Here is a 17777-nt window from a genome sequence, read left to right on the forward strand (position 1 = left end):
GGGACTCGGTGCGAGTTAGGACATGGGCAGCCGAGTTTTGGATGACCTCAAGTTTACGTAGGGTGGAATGTGGGAGGCCAGCCAGGAGTGCGTTGGAATAGTCAACTCTAGAGGTAACAAAGGCATGGATGAGGGTTTCAGCAGCGGATGAGCTGAGGCAAGGGCGGAGACGGGCAATGTTACGGAGGTGGAAATAGTCGGTCTTAGTTATGCCGCGGATATGTGGTCGGAAGCTCATTTCAGGGTCAAATCCCAAGGTTGCGAACAGTGTGGCTCAGCCTCAGACAGATGTTAGGGAGAGGGATGGAGTCAGTGGCTAGGGAACGGAGTTTGTGGCGGGGACTGAAAACAATGGCTTCGGTCTTCCCAATCAGGCAGCAATCAGCGGGTACTTGACTCACTAGGCCTCAGGCTTGCGCACCGCCTCCTCCCGGCAGAGAGCTGGTAAACATCAAGTGGAGCCTTTAGCGTGCAAGCCGTTCTGTTTGAGGCGGCGCACGTACCCGCGGTCACTCGATTTTGAGCCAGGCTGCCTCTCGTCACGGGGTCGCAATTCCGACCCATTCTCGGGAAACATAGCGCCACAGTTCAGTGTTTCCCGCGCGATGACAAAACCACCGTCTGATTTGAGTACAGGAGTAAAGAAGTCTTACTCCAATTATATAGGGCCTTGGTGAGACCACAGCTGGAGTATAGTGCACAGTTTTGGTCTCCTTACCTAAGGAAGGATGTACTTGCCATAGAGGGAGTCCAGCGAAGGTTCACGAGATTGATTCCTGGGATGGCGGGACTGTCGTATGAGAAGAGATTGAGTAAACTAGGCCTGTATTCTCTTGAATTCAGAAGAATGAGAGGGGATCTCATTGAAGCATACAAAATTATTACAGGGCTTGATAGGATGGATGCTGGGAGAATGTTTCCCTTGGCTGGGGAGTCTAGAACCAGGGGCCACAGCCTCAGGATAAAGGGTAGGCCATTCAGGAATGAGATGAGGAGGAATTTCTTCACTCAGAGGGTGGTGAATCTTTTGAATTCTCTACCCCAGAGGGCTGTGGAGGCTCAGTCGTTGAGTATATTCAAAACAGAAGTTGATAGATTTCTGACTAGTAAGGGCATCAAGGGATATGGCGATAGGGCCAGTGAATGGAGTTGAGGCAGAAGATCAGCCATGATCTCATTGAATGGCGGTGCAGGCTCAAAGGGCCGAATGGCCGACTCCTGCTCCTATTTTTTATGTTCTTATTCCCACCGAAAGCAACAGAAAACAACCAGAGCGACTATCCCATTTTAACAGGGCCCCTTCACTCACTGTGCGGAAGTTGGGAGAACCCTGCCCCTGAATTCTTTACAACGGAATGGGAATAGCATTGGAACCAAGCTTAACATCCCACACACAGGTAAGCTCCAAATGGGGGTGCACACACACTCAGGGCAGCAGGTCAGCTCAGGGTCACAGGTGAAAGGTCAAAGAACCGCGAATGGCCGTTGACTGTACAATGAGCATTACTGATTGCCCAACATTTTCGGAATGCTAGTTTCTCAATGAGGCACCTCTCGTTACTAACTGCGAGGATGGGCCCCCACACTGACACTCTGCTCAGCATTAACTGGTTCCCACAGACAGCCGTGGCTCAGCGGGCAGCACCCTTGCCTCTGAATCAGAAGGTTGTGGGTTCAACCCATCAGATTAAAGCTGACACACTCAGTGCAGTGCTGAGGGAGCGCGGCACTGTCAGAGGAGCTGTACTGAGGGAGCGCCGCACTGTCGGAGGGGCAGTACTGAGGGAGCGCCGCACTGTCAGAGGAGCTGTACTGAGGGAGCGCCGCACTGTCGGAGGGGCAGTACTGAGGGAGCGCCGCACTGTCGGAGGGGCAGTACTGAGGAAGCGCCACACTGTCGGAGGGGCAGTACTGAGGGAACGCCGCACTGTCGGAGGGGCAGTACTGAGGGAGCGCCGCACTGTCGGAGGGGCAGTACTGAGGGAGCGCCACAGTGTAGGAGGGGCAGTACTGAGGGAGCGCCGCACTGTTGGAGGGGCAGTACTGAGGGGACGCCGCACTGTCGGAGGGGCAGTACTGAGGGAGCGCCGCACTGTCGGAGGGGCAGTACTGAGGGAGCGCCACAGTGTAGGAGGGGCAGTACTGAGGGAGCGCTGCACTGTCGGAGGGGCAGTACTGAGGGAACGCCGCACTGTCGGAGGGGCAGTACTGAGGGAGCGCCGCACTGTCGGAGGGGCAGTACTGAGGAAGCGCCACACTGTCGGAGGGGCAGTACTGAGGGAACGCCGCACTGTCGGAGGGGCAGTACTGAGGGAGCGCCACAGTGTAGGAGGGGCAGTACTGAGGGAGCGCCGCACTGTTGGAGGGGCAGTACTGAGGGGACGCCGCACTGTCGGAGGGGCAGTACTGAGGGAGCGCCGCACTGTCGGAGGGGCAGTACTGAGGGAGCGCCACAGTGTAGGAGGGGCAGTACTGAGGGAGCGCTGCACTGTCGGAGGGGCAGTACTGAGGGAACGCTGCACTGTCGGAGGGGCCGTACTGAGGGAGCGCCGCACTGTCGGAGGGGCAGTACTGAGGAAGCGCCACACTGTCGGAGGGGCAGTACTGAGGGGACGCCGCACTGTCGGAGGGGCAGTACTGAGGGAGCGCCGCACTGTCGGAGGGGCAGTACTGAGGGAGCGCCACAGTGTAGGAGGGGCAGTACTGAGGGAGCGCTGCACTGTCGGAGGGGCAGTACTGAGGGAACGCCGCACTGTCGGAGGGGCAGTACTGAGGGAGCGCCGCACTGTCGGAGGGGCAGTACTGAGGAAGCGCCGCACTGTCGGAGGGGCAGTACTGAGGGAACGCCGCACTGTCGGAGGGGCGGTACTGAGGGAGCGCCGCACTGTCGGAGGGGCAGTACTGAGGGAGCGCCGCACTGTCGGAGGGGCAGTACTGAGGGAGCGCCACAGTGTAGGAGGGGCAGTACTGAGGGAGCGCCGCACTGTTGGAGGGGCAGTACTGAGGGGACGCCGCACTGTCGGAGGGGCGGTACTGAGGGAGCGCCGCACTGTCGGAGGGGCAGTACTGAGGGAGCGCCGCACTGTCGGAGGGGCAGTACTGAGGGAGCGCCACAGTGTAGGAGGGGCAGTACTGAGGGAGCGCCGCACTGTTGGAGGGGCAGTACTGAGGGGACGCCGCACTGTCGGAGGGGCAGTACTGAGGGAGCGCCGCACTGTCGGAGGGGCAGTACTGAGGGAGCGCCACAGTGTAGGAGGGGCAGTACTGAGGGAGCGCTGCACTGTCGGAGGGGCAGTACTGAGGGAACGCCGCACTGTCGGAGGGGCAGTACTGAGGGAGCGCCGCACTGTCGGAGGGGCAGTACTGAGGGAGCGCCACAGTGTAGGAGGGGCAGTACTGAGGGAGCGCCGCACTGTCGGAGGGGCAGTACTGAGGGAGCGCCGCACTGTCGGAGGGGCAGTACTGAGGGAGTGCCACACTGTCGGAGGTGCCGTCTTTCAGATGAGACGTTAAACTGAGGCCCCGTCTGCTCTCTCAGGTGGACGCTAAAGATCCCATGGCACTATTGGAAGAAGAGCAGGGGAGTTCTCCCCGGTGTCCTGGGGCCAATATTTATCCCTCAACCAACATCACTAAAACAGATGGTCTGGTCATTATCACATGGCTGTTTGTGGGAGCTTGCTGTGCGCAAATTGGCTGCCGCGTTTCCTACATTACAACAGCGACCACACTCCAAAAAGTACTTCATTGGCTGTGAAGCGCTTTGGGACGTCCTGAGGTGGTGAAAGGCGCTGGAGAAATGGGAGTCTTTCTTTTTCTTTCACACCTGTTCGGAACTTCTTAAAACTAGTCATCACCACGACTGCTCATGAGAAAAGATAATTAAAAATGCAGAACAGAACAAGGATGAGGATCAGCATTGTGGCTCGCATTTCAGTAAAGCGCAACAGCGGGGCTGCAAGATGACTGTATGATGCTTGGGTTGTGCCTGCAGAATACGGAGTTGAAACACTGATGGGAATAGTGGTCAGAAGAAGAAGGTGGACAGATTAACTGACTCCCCAAAGCCTTTCCACCATCTACAAGGCAGAAGTCAGGAGTGTGATGGAAGACTCTCCACTTGCCTGGATGAGTGCAGCTCCAACAACACACAAGAAGCTCGACACCATCCAGGACAAAGCAGCCCACCTGATTGGCACCCCATCCACCAGCTTAAACATTCACTCCCTCCACCACCGGCGCACCGTGGCTGCAGTGTGCACCATCTACAAGATGCACTGCAGCAACTCGCCAAGGATTCTTCGGCAGCACCTCCCAAACCCGCGACCTCTTCCACCTCGAAGGACAAGGGCAGCAGGCGCACGGGAACACCACCACCTCCAAGTTCCCCTCCAAGTCTCACACACCATCCTGACTTGGAAATATATCGGCCGTTCCTTCATCGTCGCTGGGTCAAAATCCTGGAACTCCCTCCCTAACAGCGCTGTGGGAGCACCTTCACCACACGGACTGCAGCGGTTCAAGAAGGCGGCTCACCACCACCTTCTCAAGGGGCAACTAGGGATGGGCGATAAATGCTGGGCCTTGCCAGCGATGCCCACATCCCATAGACGAATATTTTTTAAAAATCACGAAAGCAGCACATCACACATTAAAGTGAATTCTGTCCCCTCCCTTGATTAGATTCCCCTTTAAGATATGACTTTAGGTCGGTGTAAAGTTACAGTACGCTTATGAAATGGACGATCAGCAGCTTAAGAGGGAGAAGAGAGAAAGTAACAGTAGACGCCTCACAACCTGCGCTACAGTGGTTACTGAAAACATGAAAACAGTTGAGAATTTCTGTCAGGGTGCCCGGGGGGAGGGGAGATAAACAGAGAGTGTGCTCATTGCCCGGGACATGTTCTAACAGCTGGGGAATGCGAAAAGCACTGAATCACTGCAGTTACACAACAGGAATCTGAACGAGAAATGCCTCAGGCATTTTAGGAAAACATTAAACCCTCCTTTCCATTTTGAGACCGGCTGTGAGTTTTGCCAGATATGTGGCTCGGGCGATGAAACTTCTGCTTATAGGAGCGGCATTTCCTGCGGCAAACCTCTTGGCATTTTATATTACAGGAACACGGCCAACTGGGAGTGCCCCCTCCCCCCGTCAGCTGCTCTCCACGGTATCAATGCAACCGATACTCACCACCCCCTTGTGGATCGAGGGAGTCGGAGACCGACGTATATATGGGTCTATGGATGAGCAACCAGATTAAAGGAGCCAACTACGCAAGAGTAAATGCGAGGGGTTGAATCCCCCTCCCGCCGATACAGCGACCGGGTTTCCGCACTCCGTAGGAAGGCAGCTCAGCCGGCACTAGCCCAGTAAATGGGGACGGGCAGGCACACAAGGGCAGCCTCCCCAGAAAGGAATGACTTGCATTTCTCCAGCGCCTTTCACCACCTCAGGGCGCCCCCAAAGCGTTTCACACCCAATGAAGTGCTATTTTGAAGTGTGGTCACTGTTGTAATGTGGGAAACGTGGCAGCCAATTTGCGCACAGCAAGCCCCCACAAACAGCAATGTGACAATGACCGGATCATCTGTTTTAGTGATGTTGGTTGAGGGACACCGGGGAGAACTCCCCCTGCTCTTCTTCCAATAGCGGGATCTTTCAAGTCCACCTGAGAGGGCAGATGGGGCCTCAGTTTAACATCTCATCCGAAAGACAGCACCTCTGACAGTACGGTGCTCCCTCAGTACTGCCCCTCCGACAGTGCGGCGCTCCCTCAGTACTGTCCCTCCGACAGTGCGGCGCTCCCTCAGTACTGCCCCTCCGACAGTGCGGCGCTCCCTCAGTACTGTCCCTCCGACAGTGCGGCGCTCCCTCAGTACTGCCCCTCCGACAGTGCGGCGCTCCCTCAGTACTGTCCCTCCGACAGTGCGGCGCTCCCTCAGTACTGCCCCTCTGACAGTCCAACACTCCCTCAGTACTGCCCCTCCGACAGTGCGGCGCTCCCTCAGTACTGCCCCTCCGACAGTGCGGCGCTCCCTCAGTACTGTCCCTCCGACAGTGCGGCGCTCCCTCAGTACTGCCCCTCCGACAGTGCGGCGCTCCCTCAATACCGCCCCTCCGACAGTGCGGCGCTCCCTCAATACCGCCCCTCCGACAGTGCGGCGCTCCCTCAGTACTGCCCCTCCGACAGTGCGGCGCTCCCTCAGTACTGCCCCTCCGACAGTGCGGCGCTCCCTCAGTACTGCCCCTCCGACAGTGCTGCGCTCCGCTCAGTACTGCCCCTCCGACAGTGCGGCGCTCCCTCAGTACTGCCCCTCCGACAGTCCAACACTCCCTCAGTACTGCCCCTCCGACAGGGCGCTCCCTCAGCGCTGCACTGAAGTGTCAGCCAAGATTTTTAGTCTCTGGAGTGGGACTTGACACCCACGACCTTCTGACTCCAAGGCGAGAGTTAACCACTGAGCCTTGGAAGAAGAGGGAAACGACTAGAAGCCTGTAAAGCACACACCGGGAGTTGTTTTGTCCTACCTCGATCGGAGGAATTTTCCGCTTCTTCCTCTTCTTGGCGACGGTGACGCCGGGGATATTAGCATCGTGCGGCGCGAGGGAGGCGGCCGCAGTGGTGGCCCGTGCCGGCAGCTCCGCGCCCTTCGTCTCGGGGGTCAAGGGTTTCACCGGCGAGACGCCCGACAGGGCCTCGTTGGCCAAGAGTCTCTCGAAGCCGAAGAAGGACCTGCGCACCGACAGCGGCTGGTTCGGCGTGGACGTGTCGGAGGCGTCGCTCGGGGAACTGCCGAGGCTGCGGCTGGCCGTGCCGGCGTTCGCGGCGTGGATTCCGAAGGGGCTCACGCGGCTGTAGGAACGCCGCACCTTCAGGGGCATCCCCGTGCCCCTGTCCCCCGGCAGGGTGGGCGCCGTGTCAGGCCAGACGCCCGTCTCCTGGGTCGAGGAGGTCACGGGCGTCGACGCCGTGTCGCTGTTGGGCGTGCTCTCTGACCGAACTGAGCCCTCGCAAACATTCTCTTTCATGGCCTTGGGTGAAATCTGTAAAAGAGAAAAGATTTTCGCATCAACTGAACAACATCCCAGAATATTCAACGTGAGAATTCAGCTTGCTGATTAGTCCCGCTCCCTTACTCTTTCCCCATAATCCCGGACTGACTATTTCACAAAAAAAATCCCTCCAACATAATGTTTTCAGAACCATACACCAACCTATCTTTCTTAGGCCCAAAGTGGATGATCTGACACTTGCCCACATTGGACTCCATTAATCACAGTTAAGGGGAGATTTAATAGAGGTGTTCAAAATTATGGGGGGGAATTGTTTCTACTAGCAGGAGGGTCAGCGGGGCTATGGGGTAAGAGCAGTGGAGTGGGACTAATTGGATAGCTCTTTCAAAGATGCTACATCTATTGCTCATTTTAATCTACAATTGATATATTTTTGTTAACCAAAGGGATAGTGGGCAATGGCGGGTAGATGGAGTTAGGTCACAGATAAGCCATGATCTCATTAAACAATGGAACAGGCTCTAGAGGGGCTGAATGGCCTCCTCCTGTCCGTATGTTCACAGTCTCAGGATAAAGGCTCGGCCATTTAGGACTGAGATGAGGAGGAATTTCTTCACTCAGAGGATTGTGAATCTTTGGAATTCTCTACCCCAGAGGGCTGTGGAGGCTCAGTCATCGAGTACATTGAATCGTTAGATTTTTGAACATTAAGGTGGGGGGGTAGAGTGGGAAAGTGGAGACATCTTTTCACCCAGAGGGCGGCGGGGGTCTGGAACTCACTGCCTGTCAAGGGTGGGAGAGGCAGAGACCCTCATCACATTTAAGAAGTACTTGGATATGCACCTGAAGTGCCGTAACCTACAGGGCTATGGACCAAGTGATGGAAAGTGGGATTAGGCTAAGTGGCCTTTTTTTCGGTCCGGCACAGACGTGATGGGCCGAACAGCCTCCTTCTGTGCCGTAAACTTCTATGATTCCAGTCATGTCCTTTTCTTGCATTTGTATAGCGCCTTTCACGACCACCAGATGTTCCCAAAGAGCTTTACAGTCAACGAAGTACTTTTTTTGAAGTGTAGTCACTGTCTGTACGCGAAGCTCTTCGGGAACATTTAGGAACAGGAGGAGGCCATTCAGCCCCTCCAGCCTGTTCGGCCATTCAGTTAGATTATGCCCAATCCGCACCTCAACTACATTTGCCCGCCTGTGCGCCATATCCCTCGATACCCTTACCTAACAAAATAAAACTATCAATCTCAGTCTTGAAGGCTCCAATTGTACCCTGGCATCCACAGCTTTTTTTGGGGAAGAGTTCCAGATTTCCACGACCGTGTGTGTGGAAAAAGTATTTCCTGATTTCACCCCTGAACGGCCTGGCTCTAATTTTAAGGTTCTGCCCCCTTGTTCTGGACTCACAAAACCAGAGGCAATAGTTTCTCTCTATCTCTCTACCCTATCGAATCCCTTCATCATTTTAAAGACCTCGCTTGGATCACCCTTCAATTGATTAGGGGCTATACAAATGCAAGAGGTTTTTGTGTTTTACATTCATAAATTAATTATTGACACAGGTCAGATATTTTATAAACCAGTTAGTCTATTAAGGGACAACTGCTCAACGTGTTACAGTACACTACAAATGTTAATTTGCATAACCTTAAAACAGGGGTACGGTAGCATTGTGGTTCTGTTACTGGACTAGTAATCCAGGGGCCTGGACGCGTAATTGCGAGACGAGAGTTCAAATCCCACCACGGCAGCTGGGGAATTTAAATTAAGTTAATAAATAAATCTGGAATAAAAAGCTAGCATCAGTAATGGTGACCATGAAACTACGGATGGATGTGCGTAGTAAGTAGATCTGTCTTTTTGAAAGTATAGATTTGCCACAAGGGCCACGTGGTAAGCAGTACAAAAATTGTGCTCAAATAGCGCATAAATTCAGGTTATTAACTGCTGTTTTTCAAAATAGAAATCCAATCGGGAATTCAGAAGAAACGTCTTTACCCAGAGAGTGGTGAGAATGGGGAATTCGCTACCACAGGGAGTGGCTGAAGCGAATAGTATAGATGCATTTAAGGGGAGACCAGATAAGCATATGAGGGAGAAGGGAATAGAGGGTTACGCTGGTAGAGTTAGGTGAGGAAAGACGGCATAGACTGGTTGGGCCAAATGGCCTGTGTGTGTGCTGTTAAACCTATGTAAAATACATCTAGATTTTACGTGTGGATTATTAGTAATATTGGACGACCGGATTGTCATAAAAACCCATCTGGTTCACTAATGCCCTTTAGGGAAGGAAATCTGCTGTCCTTACCCAGTCTGGCCGGTATATGACTCCAGACCCACAGCAATGTGGCAAGCAAGGGGCAATTAGGGCTGGGCAATAAATGCTGGCTTTGCCAGCAACGCCTAACACCATAAAAAAAAAGTTCCTTGCAAACACAAATTGGGCGATTTGTTGCATCAAGTGATTTGTTACTGTTTAAACACGGGCTTTTTAACTTGTGAATTTGCAGTACTCGTGCAGCAATGAACAGTACGCACTCCGTGTAGAAATCCACACAACAAATCACCCGCCTCAGTCAGACAGAACCCGGGTCGAACCCCACCCTACAAAAAGCACAAGCCAGTAAAACCTCCACATTTTGCCTCTAACAGCTCCAACAGAACTCAGGCAGGGAAAATGGATGACCTGCTCCCAGTGCCAATCGGTTGCTGCGAGACTCACTTATTCCTGGATGATTCCCTCATTATCTCTCGCTTCCCCCCCCACCCCCTTCAAATGAACACACAATTGGGGAGTTGCTCTCAAGACCAAAGGTCTGAAAACACTGCTAATGCACTCCCAGGCTGGGTAGTCATCCTGGTGATCTCATCCTTGTGTTCCAATCCCTCTGCGGCCTCGCCCCCACCTCCCTATCTCTGTAACCCCCTCCAGCCCCACAACCCTCCGAGATCTCTGCGTTCCTCCAATTCTGGCCTCTTGAGCATCCCTGATTTTAATCGCTCCACCATTGGCGGCCGTGCCTTCAGCTGCCTGGGGCCCCTAAGCTCTGGAATTCCCTCCCTAAACCTCTCCGCCTCACTCTCCTCCTTTAAGACGCTCCTTAAAACCGACCTGTTTTGACCAAGCTTTTGGTCACCTGTCCCTAATATCTCCTTATGTGGCTCAGTGTCAAATTTTGTTTTGTAACGCTCCCGTGACGTTTTACTACATTAAAGGCGTGATATAAATACAAGGTGTTTAACACAAGAAAACTACTAGGCACTTGGTCTAAGCGTTAAACAAAGCTTTAATCAACTGTTTTACAACATGGAAGTCTAGTTGTGTCCTTCACTAGTTCCTGTTAAGAATGTCCTGCGCAAGCTGGGCCCGTGCCCGAGTATTTATACTCTCCCTGGACAGCGCCACCAGCAGGCCACCCAGTGTTATTTCATAAGTCTTTCTTTCACGAATGACTGATTCATGTCAGTGTTGTTATCAGGCATTCCAGAGTCAGTCTCCGAGGGACTCTGGCATAGAGGAGGCAAGTCAGTGCATATACTCACCCGCGGGCTGCGCCTTGGTGCTGTGGTGATACAGGTGGTGAGCTGGATGAGAGAGAATTAGATTAGTGTCATGTCTCAGCATTATCTCAATAACCCGATGAGAAAAAAACAACACAGCAGGCCAGTCAGGCAGTCATCCTAACCGCGCCCCCCCACCCCAAAATAAACCCTACCCCCAACCTGTCCACTCCCAAAGGCAGCGAGCACAGCCTTCTGATACTTTGCCCGATTGGTGGACGCCAAGAGGTTTAGGCTTGGCGACAGGTTTGGGTATCACCCACAGCCTTTGCTCAACTTCTCTCAACTCCAAACCCTCCACCCCATGTGGTCCTTCCTCCTCGCAGCGTGGAAATCCAAAACTGATCGCAGTGTCCCCAGCTCTGATTCATACGCTCCCCCGAGCCTCCAATCGGTGGGACTTCTCACTTCGCTCAGTTGCTCCCCTCCCTCCGACAATCTTCAGGTTCTTAAAGCCCAAGACTGACATTGTCTAATCGCCGCTTGCTAATTAACCTCTTCTTCCCCTCCTATTCTGCAGTTTTTAAGCTTGGTGCTGTTCCACACTGTGGGCTTTGGTCAGAGACATGGACCATCTGCAGCAGGCACCTCAAAGCACTGGAAAGCTACCTCCAAATCCATTGGCAGGATAGGCGCACCAACGTCAGTGTTCTCGCTCAGGCCAACATTCCCCAGCATCGAAGCTTTGACCACGCTCAATCAGCTCCGATGGACGGGTCACATTGTCCACATGCCCGATACGAGGCTCCCAAAACAAGCGCTCTACTCGGAGCTCCGGCACGGCAAGAGAGCCCCAGGTGGGCAGAGGAAACACTTCAAGGACACCCTCAAAGCCTCCTTGAAAAAGTGCAACATCCCCACCGACACCTGGGAATCCCTGGCCCAAGACTGCACAAAGTGGAGGAGAAGCATCCGGGAAGGCGCTGAACACCTCGAGTCTCTTCGCCAGGAGCAAGCGGAAGCCAAGCGCAAACAGCGGAAGGAGCGCCCGTCAACCCAAGCACCCCACCCACCCGCCCCTTCAACCACCGTCTGCCCCACCTGTGACAGAGACTGTAGGTCCCGCATTGGACTCATCAGTCACCCGACAACTCATTTTTAATGTGGAAGCAAGTCATCCTCGGTTCCGAGGGACTGCCTAAGAAGAAGAAGGGCTTTGGTCTTCCGCTTCTCAAAGTAATTTCACCAAACTGTCTTCAAAAAGGTGGCTGAGAAAAGCACATGGGTTACTTGGGTTTAGAAACAGAGGAATAGAATATAAAGACAAAGAGATTACGCTGGAACTTTATCAATCTCTGGTTGGGCCTCAGCTGGAGGATTGTGGACAATTCTGGGCCCCACACTTCAGGAAAGATGGAAAGGCCTTAGAAAGGGGACAGAGGAGGTTTACCAGGATGTTACTAGGGACGAGGGACTTCAGTTATGGGGAGAGGTGGGAAAAGTGAAGACTGCTCTCCTTGGAACAGAGAAGATGAAGAGATGAGGAAGGACGTTCTTGCCATGGAAGGAGTTCAGCGAAGATTCACCAGGCTGATACCTGGGATGGCAGGAATGACGTATGAGGAGAGATTGGGTCGATTGGGCTTGTATTCGCCAGAGTTTAGAAGAATGAGAGGGGATCTCATCGAAACCTATAAAATTCTGTCAGGCCTGGACAGACTAGATGCAGGAAGGATGTTCCCGATGGCGGGGGAGTCCAGAACCAGGGGTCACAGTCTAAGGATAAGGGGTAAGCCATTTAGGACTGAGATGAGGAGGAATTTCTTCACCCAGAGAGTGGTGAACCTGTGGAATTCTCTACCACAGAAGGCAGTGGAGGCCAATTCATTAAATATATTCAAGAAGGAGTTAGATATATTTCTTAAGGCTAAAGGGATCAAGGGATATGGGGAGAAGGCAGGGACAGGGTACTGAATTTGGATGATCAGCCATGATCGCATTGAATGGCGGAGCAGGCTCGAGGGGCCGAATGGCCTACTCCTGCTCCTATCTTCTATGTTTCTATGACCTAATCGAGGTTTACAGGATGATGAGAGGTTTCGATAGAGTAGACGGAGAAAAACGATTCCCTCTGGCGAGTGGGTCAATAACCAGAGGTCACAGATTCCAAATCATTGGGGAGAAGATCTCGAGGGGAGGGGAGGGGAGGAGAAATGTTTTCACTCGGAGAGTTGTGGGGATCGGGAACGCTCCCCCTGAGAAGGTGGTGGAAGCTGATCCCATCAATGATTTTCAGAGGGAGTTGGACGGGTTCTTGAGGATGAGGAGCTCACAGGGTTAGGGACAAACAGCAGGGGGTGGGGGGTGGTGGGATTGAACACGGCCGACGGGCCAAACGGCCTCCTTCTGCGCTGTAGGCGTTCTGTGATTTTTATGAACGGTTTAGTTGGAGGACTGTCCAAAATGGTTTTCCTGCAACCGTACAAGCGTTCCTCTTCAGTTGTCCGTTTGCAGCTTGGTTCTGCCTGGAGGAAAGGCCGAACTAGTCTCGCACTAAGACTGTGGCACGTGTGCTACTTACCCGGGTGTCCTGTAGAGGCTGCCCGGGAACCCGCTTTGGCTAAACAGAGAAGGGGGAAAGAGAGGGGGAAAAAAATCATGTTAGCTCTGAGGCAGCTTCTCGATCATTCCTCATCTCAAGCAGAGAATCAGAATATGGGGTACGGTAGTATGGTGGTTATGTTACTGGACTAGTGATCCAGGGAGCCCTGACTAATGATCCAGCGACGTGAGTTCAAATCCCACCAGGGCAGCTGGGGAATTTAAATTCAGTTAATTAAATAAATCTGGAATAAAAAGCTAGTACAGGTAGACTATCCTTTATCCGAAAACCTCGGGACCAGCTGAGTTTCGGTTTTCGGAGAATTTCGGATTGTGGGTCGGCGGGGGTCCGGGCGGTTGTCGGGGCCGGCGGGGGGGTCGGCAGTTGTCGGGGCCGGCGAGGTCCACGGGGGGGGGGGGGGGGTCGGCGGTTGTCGGGGCCGGCGGGGGGTCGTGCGCACGACTTACGCTGACGCTCAGCGTAAGTCGGTCGGGGTCGGGGCCGGCGGGGGGTCGGGGCCGGCGGGGGGTCGTGCGCACGACTTACCCTTTATCCGAACTTCCGAAACCGGAACCCTCTAAAAACCGAAGGTTTTTTCGTTCAGCGTAAGTCGTACGCACGACTTACGCTGAACGAAAAAACCAAAGGTTTTTAGAGGGTTTCAGTTTTCGGAAGTCCGGATAAAGGGTAGTCTACCTGTATCAGCAATGGTGAGCATGAAACTATCGGATTGTCGTAAAAACCCATCTGGTTCACTAGGGCTGTGGGTGCCGATTCGTTGAGTATTTTCAAGGCTGAGATCGCTAGATTTTTGGAATCGAGGGATATGGGGATCGGGCAGGATAGGGAGTTGAGGTCGATGATCAGCCATGATCTTATTGAATGGCAGAGCAGGCTCGAGGGGCCATGTGGCCTACTCCCACTCCTAATTCTTATGTTCTTCAAGGAAAGAAATCTACAGTCCTTACCCGGTCTGGCCGGTATGTGACTCCAGACCCACAGCAATGTGGTTGACTCTTAACTGCCCTCTGAAATGGCCGAGCGAGACACTCAGTTGTACCAAACCGCTACGAAAAACAATAATATCCAACAGCACTGTGGGAACACCTTCACCGCGCGGTTCAGGAAGGCGGCTCACCACCATCTTCTCAAGGGGCAATTAGGAACGGGCAATAAATGCTGGTCCTTGCCAGCGACACCCACATCCCGTGAAATGAATTTAAATAAATATTCACCACTTACCGTATTTTTCTGGGGCTCGATCTTTTTCAAAACGATTGAATGTTTGACCGGAACCTGTTCAACAATAAATAACCTGGGTCACTGACGAGAGCATCGGAACTTTTAGGAACATGAAGGACTCAGGAAGCCTATCCCTTTTCACAGACCAACACCCCACCACCCTATCCCTCAGTCACTTCACTCTCCAGTCACATCCGAGTGTCTATCACACGCTTAAACTGCCTGCTTCAACAGCTGACCCTGGTAGCTTATTCTACAACGGGAGAAAAATGTTGCCGAGGCTGGAAATCTGAAAACAAAACAGAAAATGCAGGTAGGGCAGCATCTGCGGAGAGAGAAACGGAGTTAACGTTGCAGGTCGATGACCTTTCGTCAGAACTCTTTATTCTGCAAAGTCGATAACCAGAGGACACAGATTTAAGGCGATTGGCAAAAGAACCAGCGGCGACACGAGGAAAAGCTTTTTTACGCAGCGAGTGGTGAGGATTTGGAATGCGCTGCCTGATAGGGCGGTGGACACAGATTCAATAGGAGCCTTCAAAAGGGAATTGGATAAATACTGGAAGGAGAATAAATTGCAGGGATATGGGGAGAGAGCGGGGGAGTGGGACTAACGGGATTGCTCTTCGAAAGAGCCGGCGCAGACTCGATGGGTCGAATGACCTCCTTCTGTGCCGTCAGCTGTGGCTCAGTGGGTAGCACACTCGCCTAGGAGTCCAAAGGTTGTGGGTTCAAGTCCCACTCCAGGGACCTGAGCACAAAAAGCTAGGCTGACACTCCCAATGCAGTACTGAGGGAGCGCCGCACTGTCGGAGGGGCGGTACTGAGGGGGCGCTACACTGTCGGAGGGACAGTACTGAGGGAGCGCCGCACTGTCAGAGGGGCAGTACTGAGGGAGCGTCGCACTGTCAGAGGGGCAGTACTGAGGGAGCGCCGCACTGTCGGAGGGGCAGTACTGAGGGAGCGCCGCACTGTCGGAGGGACAGTACTGAGGGAGCGCCGCACTGTCAGAGGGGCAGTACTGAGGGAGCGCCGCACTGTCGGAGGGGCAGTACTGAGGGAGCACCGCACTGTCGGAGGTGCCATCTTTTGGATGAGACGTTAAACCGAGGTCCCCGTCTGCTCTCTTGGGTGGACGTAAAAGATCCCACAGGCACTATTTCGAAGAAGAGCAGGGGGGAGTTCTCCCCGGTGTCCTGGGGCCAATATTTATCCCTCAACCAACATAACAAAAACAGATGATCTGGTCATTATCACATTGCTGTTTGTGGGAGCTTGCTGTGCGCAAATTGGCTGCTGCGTTTCCCACATTACAACAGTGACCACACTTCAGAAATACTTCATTGGCTGTAAAGCGCTTTGAGGCGTCCGGTGGTCGTGAAAGGCGCTATATAAATGCAAGTCTTTTTTTATGATTCTATAAGTCTGTTACACTTTGGATGAAAAGATTGAGCCAGATCGCTCTTCGTCTTAAATATTTTTGACCTGTGCGCTGTGGTATCGGAACCATTTACCACAGTGCACAAGTGGCCTGGATCAGTTGTATTAATTCCCTTCGTGTCAAATCTTCAGTTAAATCACCTCAAAAGCCTCCTCTTTTCTGTTAAAAAAAAACCTCACAAACTCAACTTTGATCCTCATAACTTAAATCCCGAGTCATCTTCACCCCTCGCCTCTGCTGCTCTTTTTGAACGAGATAATATTCTTCCAAAGGATTAGCTGGAAGTATTCCAGAGAGCACTCGATATACCGGCAACGCTCCTGCACTCACCGTGCTTACTTTATTCTCTGTTCCCGACAATCGGTCGGATTTCCTTCTCGCTGGTGGACGTGCATCTAAAAACAGAGATAAAGAATGATTCAGGGCTCTCGTTGCCCGTGGAAACAGAACTTGCCTCCAGGGGCGAACTTGGAGGTATTCACACAGGATGGCCCCATACATTTCCAAGGGCTTTGCACAGCATTTTGTACAGCGTATGTATTCTCCTCATCCCCTTTACTGGAATAACGTACACTCCAGCTCAGTTTCTGAACTAAATTCTATCACTGGGCTATCAGTGAAGTGTCACGGAGAATGTGTGAAGTTTTTGTCCACTTGAACTGGAACGCCAAGCAAAACAACTGTAGATTCTGTACGTCCGAGTTTAGGTTGCATATGGAATGTGTACAGGTCTGTTCCTGTATAACACTGGGGTACAGTACTGGTGGGCACAGGTCTGTCACTAAAACTGGGGTACAGCACTGGGGGGTACAGGTCTGTCGCTGTGTAACACCGGGGTACGGCGCTGGCCCCCGCGCAACACCGGGGTACGGCGCTGGCCCCCGCGCAACACCGGGGTACGGCGCTGGCCCCCGCGCAACACCGGGGTACGGCGCTGGCCGCCGCGCAACACCGGGGTACGGCGCTGGCCGCCGCGCAACACCGGGGTACGGCGCTGGCCGCCGCGCAACACCGGGGTACGGCGCTGGCCGCCGCGCAACACCGGGGTACGGCGCTGGCCCCCGCGCAACACCGGGGTACGGCGCTGGCCCCCGCGCAACACCGGGGTACGGCGCTGGCCCCCGCGCAACACCGGGGTACGGCGCTGGCCCCCGCGCAACACCGGGGTACGGCGCTGGCCCCCGCGCAACACCGGGGTACGGCGCTGGCCCCCGCGCAACACCGGGGTACGGCGCTGGCCCCCGCGCAACACCGGGGTACGGCGCTGGCCCCCGCGCAACACCGGGGTACGGCGCTGGCCCCCGCGCAACACCGGGGTACGGCGCTGGCCCCCGCGCAACACCGGGGTACGGCGCTGGCCCCCGCGCAACACCGGGGTACGGCGCTGGCCCCCGCGCAACACCGGGGTACGGCGCTGGCCCCCGCGCAACACCGGGGTACGGCGCTGGCCACCGCGCAACACCGGGGTACGGCGCTGGCCACCGCGCAACACCGGGGTACGGCGCTGGCCACCGCGCAACACCGGGGTACGGCGCTGGCCACCGCGCAACACCGGGGTACGGCGCTGGCCACCGCGCAACACCGGGGTACGGCGCTGGCCACCGCGCAACACCGGGGTACGGCGCTGGTCACCGCGCAACACCGGGGTACGGTACCGGTCACCGCGTAACACCGGGGTACGGTACCGGTCACCGTGTAACACCGGGGTACAGTACCGGTCACCGTGTAACACCGGGGTACAGTACCGGTCACCGCGTAACACCGGGGTACAGTACCGGTCACCGTGTAACACCGGGGTACAGTACCGGTCACCGCGTAACACCGGGGTACAGTACCGGTCACCGTGTAACACCGGGGTACAGTACCGGTCACCGTGTAACGCCGGGGTACAGTACCGGTCACCGTGTAACGCCGGGCTACAGTACCGGTCCCCACGTAACACCGGGGTACAGTACCGGTCATCGTGT

The 17777-nt window shown here is 54.4% G+C and overlaps 1 protein-coding gene across 5 annotated transcripts in view; it reads right to left on the reverse strand.

The window, feature by feature from the left end:
- Positions 1 to 17777, reverse strand: part of cdca5 (cell division cycle associated 5) — a 45912-nt gene that overhangs the window by 20481 nt on the left and 7654 nt on the right. For 2 of the 5 annotated variants that reach the window (XR_015075076.1, XM_085976103.1), the window contains exons 2-6: positions 16141 to 16205; positions 14370 to 14423; positions 13107 to 13145; positions 10568 to 10609; positions 6533 to 7048 (exon numbers count right to left, since the gene is read on the reverse strand). Coding sequence is in view for 4 of the 5 variants with exons in the window: in XM_085976103.1 (XP_085832229.1) it covers positions 6533 to 7048; positions 10568 to 10609; positions 13107 to 13145; positions 14370 to 14423; positions 16141 to 16205 (716 nt within the window). In the remaining variant the exon portion in view is untranslated. The remainder of the gene's footprint in view (positions 1 to 6532; positions 7049 to 10567; positions 10610 to 13106; positions 13146 to 14369; positions 14424 to 16140; positions 16206 to 17777) is intronic. The other 3 variants (XM_085976104.1, XM_085976106.1, XM_085976105.1) reach the window with 3 other exon arrangements.

Source organism: Somniosus microcephalus, unplaced genomic scaffold, assembly GCF_052327205.1.
Source record: "Somniosus microcephalus isolate GS21.2 unplaced genomic scaffold, FLI_Smic_1.0 unresolved_chr2, whole genome shotgun sequence".
NCBI lineage: Eukaryota > Metazoa > Chordata > Chondrichthyes > Squaliformes > Somniosidae > Somniosus > Somniosus microcephalus.